At 39.5% G+C, this 7,233-nt stretch overlaps 1 protein-coding gene across 14 annotated transcripts in view; it reads left to right on the forward strand.

Moving 5' to 3' along the window:
* Positions 1–6,872, forward strand: part of srcin1a (SRC kinase signaling inhibitor 1a) — a 111,435-nt gene extending 104,563 nt beyond the window's left edge. For 13 of the 14 annotated variants that reach the window (XM_054758637.1, XM_054758639.1, XM_054758641.1 and 10 more), the window contains one exon: positions 3,396–6,872. In XM_054758637.1, the coding sequence (XP_054614612.1) occupies positions 3,396–3,857 (462 nt within the window). In that variant the 3' untranslated portion in view covers positions 3,858–6,872. Of the gene's footprint in view, positions 1–3,217 lie in introns of all 14 variants that reach the window. The other variant, XM_054758651.1, reaches the window with a different exon arrangement.
* Positions 6,873–7,233: the final 361 nt, after the last annotated feature.

Consider the following 7,233-nt stretch of genomic DNA (forward strand, 5'->3'; position numbering starts at 1 on the left):
GATGTAAAATGAGATTGGGGCTATATTATCATGGAAATAAAGTACAAATATTATGGTAAGAAAGTCAGAAGAAGAAGAAAGATGGAATAAAGTGGATTTAAAATAAAAAATAAAAAAAACTTGGGGGGAGCAAAGACCAAAGTCGATACTAATAATGGGCTTTTTCACCTACATCACAAAGCTGAATGCAGTGTTTTCTTGAAATATATTGTATTAAACCAAACGACAACTATTTATTTCACTGTCCTGGTACTGTTGAGTCACATGGTTACCACCCAGAGAGGTTTTTACATGCAGTACGTGGACAATTAGCTTCAAGTGTGCGTACTGCTTTTTTTCACGCAAAATGAAAGCACCGCCCTGTGAGTCGGTGTCACGCTGAAATAAAAGGGATTCATTTTGCTTTCATTAGACAAGTGCAGGAATCCACTCGAATTTGGGTAAGGCGGAAGCAGGCGCATAAAGGAGAGGAAATGTGTCTTAATGGCAGAGAGAGCGCTCGCTTTGCTTTTCATCATGATCACACACTGAACAGACAGCGCTGGGATTTGCAACCAATCCTGTCCCAATGTCTTCTGCCTTTTCTTAATTCTAAACGTGCCTCGCCCTCGACGTTTAAATCTGTGTGATGTGCATTTTACTTTACATTTATTTAAATGAGGCTGACTATCTTAATTCTTCATTAACGCCAACGGCAGAAATCTTCTTGTGGCTTTGACTTGACACACTTCAGTAGTTCCATTTCCTTCCTGCCAGAGGCCTCATGCATTCTTATGCATGTCTTGACTGCACCATGCAACACATTTACTGCTGGAAGACAACGCCAGCATACTGCACTGCACACTTTGTGGTTGGTGTTTGCCCTCTTTGCACTCTTGAGGATCCTCCAAACAACACTTCACTTCCACTCATACGTTCGCTTTGATTATGGTGAAGAAAAGATACTTCACTTCCTGGTGTCCTTTTATATACCATGTACTGTATGGTACAAGCAGCTTACCATGGATGAGGCTGCACCCAGCAGCACCTGTTTGTCCAATCATGCAGAACTAATCCCTCTAATCCCTCCACTTTGCACACACTTGGACAACATTTTTTATGCAGCGGCACAAAAAAGTTTTCTCCGTCCGAGTCTCAATTTAACTCTGGGAAATTGCATGGCTGTAAAAACGGCACACCTCCACCAACGGTTAAACATTTGTGCAAAGTTAAAACATCATTTCTTTCCTTTTTGACTATGAGGACGTCTGGACACATTAGACACAATACATTAGAAAAAACATATTCATCCATCTTCTATGCCGCTTGTCCTCATTAGGGTTGCAGGGGGTATGCTGGAGCCTATCCCAGCTGAATTTGGGCAGTTGGACTGGTCGCCAGCCAATCGCACATACAGTATACACCAGGGGTCCCCAACGTTTTTCCTTGTGAGAGCTACTTTTACAAAATGAAAATGGCCAAACAAAGCGAATATGCTTGTTTTACCAGAACATTAACAAAATGCTGGTGTCCACAACTCACATTATGTATTTCAGAATGCAATTCTTTCTACTGTTCTTTCATTATTAACTGAAAACCTGAATGAAAAGCAGGCTTGCGGGCACCTCATGTGGTCGTGGGGGGCTACCTGGTGCCCGGGGGCACCATGTTGGTGTCCCCTGGTATAGACAAACAACCATTCACACTCACGTTCATCCAATTAACCTAACATGCATGTTTTTGGAATGTGGGAGGAAACCGGAGTACCCGGAGAAAACCCACACACGCACAGAGAGAACATGCAAACTCCACACAGCGGAGAATCGAACCCAGATCTTCCCGATCTCCTGACTGTGTGACTGTGTGGCCAACATGCTAACCACTAGGACACCGGGAAAAAATTAATTAAAAATACATAAATAATTTAAAAATATATATATAATAAATAGAAAAACATTCCACTTTATATTATCATGTTTAATTTCACAGTTTGGATGACGTTTGCTTGAGACTAATATCACAGGCTACACATTTTCCTCACATTGGTTAAGATGTGACAAACTTGTCATTTTTATTTACATGTTTAGTTTAGTTAGATTTAGTAATGTTGTGGTATTTTTTAGATGTACTTTTATCTTGAAATTTTTTATAAATTTTTTTAAAGGCCATTGTATTTTTTTTTTTTTAGATTGTATACCTTAGTATGTTTATATGTTTTGTAATGGGCATTTATGTATTTATTTGTCATTATCTGCTGTTTTTAAATAGCAATTTATATGTGCATATTTTCATACTTATTTTATATTTAATATTTTTATATTTTAAATACATTATTCTCTGTTTTTAATGTATTTATTTTTAAAATAATATATAAATATTTAGTTTGTATTTTAGTTTTAGTTTAGTATGTTTAAATATATGTTTAAATATTTTGGAATTGTTTTTATGTGTGTTTTTTAAATAGCATTTTGCATGTTATTTACATTTGATATTTTGGTATTTTAAATTTTTTTTCTATTTTTTATGTATTTATTTTTTATATTTGAATTGTTATTTAGTTTAGGTATTTTAGTATGTTTAAATATTTTGTAATTATTTTTTTCATTGTGTTTATTTTTTAAATAGCATTTTATATTTAATATTGTAGTATTTTTTTTAATATACAGTATTTTTTTAAGTATTTTTTTTTAAATAACGGTTTTAAAAGATCAGAGAATATTTAGAATTGTGTCTATTATGAATGCATGACGTCTCGCTTCAATTCATCTTAGAAGGTCCTTGTATGAATTGCCATCCATCATAAAAATGATGTTAAATATGTTAAATATGCGGACAAGAAGTGAAAATGACAACGAAAGCATCCTTGGTCCCTTAACTGGCATCAGGCTTGTGAATGTGAATGTGTTGAACCAGTGCCATCTAGTGACTAATCCCTGCATTACATGTGAATATCAGTGCTGTGTTTGTGACGTGGTGTAGCTTTCCATTCAGATTATTTTGCATTTTTAATGAGGTGACGTCATTAAAAGACGAGACAAAATAAGTCGTGTCTTCATGTGTCGATGGCTCGAGGCTCGTCGCACATGCTCGTGTCCGCCCGAAATAATGTGTCCTCTGTTTGTTTTGTCTCTCCCTCCTTCCTCCTCACCCCTTTGTCCTCATGTCTCTCCTGACTGCGGCGTGACCTCACCCACCTCGTCAACCCACACGGGTCTGCACGCCGCCCCTCACCCGGCAGTGAGCGACGCATCCTCACCTTTGACCTTTTGTGTATGTGTCCACAAGCATGCGTGGCTACCAGGGGACCACACCCAACCTTCAACTTGTTAGGACTTTTCCCCGAAACCCCTCCTCCCTTTAAACGGCCCCTTTCACCCTGACCCCGCCCTCATCATGTGTCCTGCTCTGACCTGAAGGCCTCAGGAGCCGTCAGCCTAGGGGCCAGCATCGAGCCGTACCTCTCCGGGATCAAAACGGGCCACCTCTCCGGGCGCCAGCCCACCTCCGCCAGGAAGGCAGATGGCACGGGGCCGTCCCTGAGGGCGTCCCCCGGCCAGGCCAAGGCGCTGCTGGCCAGCCTGTCCGCCGCCGGTCTGAGCGCAGAGGCCCTGCTGCTGTCCTCCGCCCTACGCCAGCACCGCCTCCTCCGTGAGCAGCAGCAGCAGCAACGGGCCTCCTCTCTGCCGTCCCCCAGCAGCCGCTCGCCCTCGCCCGCCTCCTCGTCCTCCCAGACGCCCACCGCCACCCTCTCCTCGTCGTCCTCGCCCACCACGCCCATCCTGTCCCCATGCTCGCCGACCCCGCTCAGTTCGCCCACCTTCCCCAAAACCAACGGCCGAAGCCTGGAGGGCATCAGCAGCTGCAAGGAAGGACAGTGAACGTCCATCTTCAAGACAAACGGTACCGTCAACATCAAAAGTGTCTTCATTCCAGAAGACGTCCTCTATGGAATTGAACCACATGAGTTCCCAGACAGATGACACACAAATGGGACCTTGGATGCCACCTTAGATAAGCTGATGCTGTTCACATGAGAGCTGCATTAACCAGCACCGGAGTCCAATGTGTGTGTGTGTGTGTGTTATTAGAGCCAAAATGGAGTCATGTGAAGCTCTTTGGTGGTGGTTTAAATGAAGGTCGGTGCTGTTTGAAGTACATTTCCCATTAGGAACAAGCACACATGGACAAAAAGTACTTATTGACACGCACTTCTTTATCATTGAATCCATCAATAAGGGGGTGCACTAGACCCCTCCCATTTTAACTCTCCATTTTCACATCCGACTTTGTGGGAACACTTTAGGGAAGGCCCTTTTCTGTTCCCGGTGCACAAAGCAAGGTCCATCAAGGCGTGCTTAGCTCGGTTTGCTGTCTACTTTGTGCATTTAGTGTACCGTATTGACCCGAATTTAAGACAGTATTTTGTCTGAGCTTTTCTTCTTGTCATTTCCACACACGGTGTATACGATATATTCTCTTATTGCAATCTACAAGTTGTTCAAAACATTCTTTTCTTTTTTTCCTCTTTGATTTTGTCTTAAAAGATATATTTTTCCAAAACTTAAAAAGGAAGGGTGGTCTCACTTTTGAGTAAATACATTTTCAACTAAGCTCCAAACCATACAAATGAGAAAAGCATATATTATTTATACTAGCTATGTAGAAGAACACTTTCATTAAGACAATCAGTAGCATCTTTAAGGCTTTTTCTTTTTAAAGCCGGCACCATAACACCCCCCCAGCACATGATTGCAGTCGCTATCACAAGATAGAGAAATAAGAGAAGTCAAAAGAAGCACAGAAGAGCAAATCTATCAAAATGCCTCTATTATGCAAAAATGACTTTTAATAAAGTTTATGAGCACCAAACACAGGCCTCACTACACGTCTTAAAATGCAGCCCAGACCTGCCGACTAGCCGTCATACATGACAGCTGTAAGTTTGATTTTCTTCAGAGACTAGCCTAACCTAGCATGATGTCAAATGTGAGTTCAATGTTAGCGCCGTAGCATCACATAGCTATGCTAGTTTTGCTCATGTTTGACTTCCTTTGTGATGGGGATTTGGAACTAGGATGGACTCTCTTTGAGGTGCATCGTTCCTGAACAGTTTGGGCTGGATTTCAAACTGTATAACCTCAGCGGTATTGGACATTGGAGGTTCCAGCTGGGTTTTATTTACAAGCTAGCAAAATGTCCTTTCATTCAAGCTCGCTGAACAGAACACTTGTGACGTATGTTTTATGGGACTTTAGAGGCTTATTCATCTTAAAATATCAATCCGCCACTCAGCTCAAGTTTGATCAGTTTGTTTCTTCAGCGAATAGGCTAAACTAACATGGTGTCGCTGTTAAAATGTGAGTGTAATGTTAGCACTGTACCATCACATCGCTAGGCTGGTGGTGCTAACGTTTATGGCTTCCTGTCCCACAAAAACGGCTTGTTGGAGGCTAAGATAGCTCATTAGCATTAAAGCTACAGACACACAAATGTGCGTTTTCCCAGTAGGGAAAGCACTTTTAAACTGTCTAAATGCCAGCTTCAAGGCTAATACACTTTCAAAACACTATTGTGGCACGTCAGCACCTTAATATGGGATCTTTTAAAGAAGAACATATTTTGAAGGGGAGCACAGTCTCTTCTTAATGAAGCACAAATGTGGTCCTGGAAGAGCAAACTAAGCTGCACATCACAAACATCCTGCTGGTGCCTCATTTAGTCGGATTACAAACATGTGCCTCTGTTTGTTTCCGAGCACATCACATTTCCCTGCACAAAACAAACGAAAAAAACTCTCTCTGCTGTGCAGTTTATTCATTTTCTCATACAAACCTCAAGCTGTGGGCAGCTTTGGACAGTCCTCATCTTCATCAGCAGCACAATGAGCACATTTATCCGAAACAAAGTAGGGAGAAAAAAACACATTTGGGTTCGTCGGTCCCTGAGGATGTTGTGAACCTCACCCCCACCCTCACCCCTTTACACACGGCACTGCTTGAAAGACACAACGATTCTTGTTGCCGCCCAACTTGAATAACTAGTACATATATAAATAAATATAAATATATAAGTGAGATGTTTGTGTATAATGTGAAGACAAAGTGTGATAATTATTATATACATATACTGTATATTTATATATAAATATATATACAGATAAACAGTATATAATAGACTTAGATAATATACTGTAAATGTCCTCACCTCCTTTAAGTTTTTATAAATGATTCTAGTGACCATTTTGTACAAATGTTTTTCTTTACTTTATCGCATTTCACACGAAGATTATTCATACTTTTTTTTATATTTGTTCGATCTGTATAGATTCTTCTTCAAACTCTAATTGTAATATACTTAGCTCTTTTTTTAATCTTATTAGAAAATTACGACTTTCTTTATGGACACGTGTGAAGTATGTATTGATGTGTGTGGGATTTTTTTTTATTTGAAGTTATTTTATGTGTATTTCTTTTTTTAGTTTAATATTTTTTATATTTAATTTTACTATATTTTCTATTGGGTTTTTTTTTCCTACATTTTATTTTAACACTTTTTCCCATAACTTTGGTCTGGTGATTTATTCGCCCATTTTTATGTAATTTTATTTTTAAATTTTAATTTTATGGTGTACTTTTTAAAATGTTATATTTATTTGCTCCACTCTACCCACTGTTTGAGCGTTTTCATAATGGTGCTTAGGTCACATGACTTAATGTTTCGTTCATGTACTGTACTGTATGCTCGTTAACCGGACAATTAAGCTAAAAAAAAACCAACAAGTCTGAAAAGCAGAACCACAGAGTTGGCTCAATAAGGAAATAACATCATCTTTTAAGCGCTTTCTCCTTCCTTTTTTGCTCCGTATTATTTTTTACGTCTCTACAATAAAGCTACATGCTATATAGTATGTACTGTATATAGTATGTACTGTATTTTTACATGAATGTGTTGGCGCAAGTAGAAAAACCCCATTTGTAAATACATAAACGTTCCTAGCCAGTCCAACATATTGTTACGTCCAGAAGCAAAATGTTTTATTTCTAATGATGATAATGATGGTGGGTTCAGAGGTATTGAAACACAACAAATGCATGTGTCGCACGGTGCCGTCAAGATGAATTTTAAGTAAAAAAAAAAATGTCTATATTGAATGTTTCCTCCAGAAAAGATGTGTTAGAAGTGTAAAATGTTATTTATCCGACTGAAAGGCAGGCATGTTCATCTGTGATGGAATTCAAGAGCGCTTTAACGCAC

Source organism: Dunckerocampus dactyliophorus, chromosome 18 (genome assembly GCF_027744805.1).
Source record: "Dunckerocampus dactyliophorus isolate RoL2022-P2 chromosome 18, RoL_Ddac_1.1, whole genome shotgun sequence".
Classification (NCBI taxonomy): Eukaryota; Metazoa; Chordata; class Actinopteri; order Syngnathiformes; family Syngnathidae; genus Dunckerocampus; species Dunckerocampus dactyliophorus.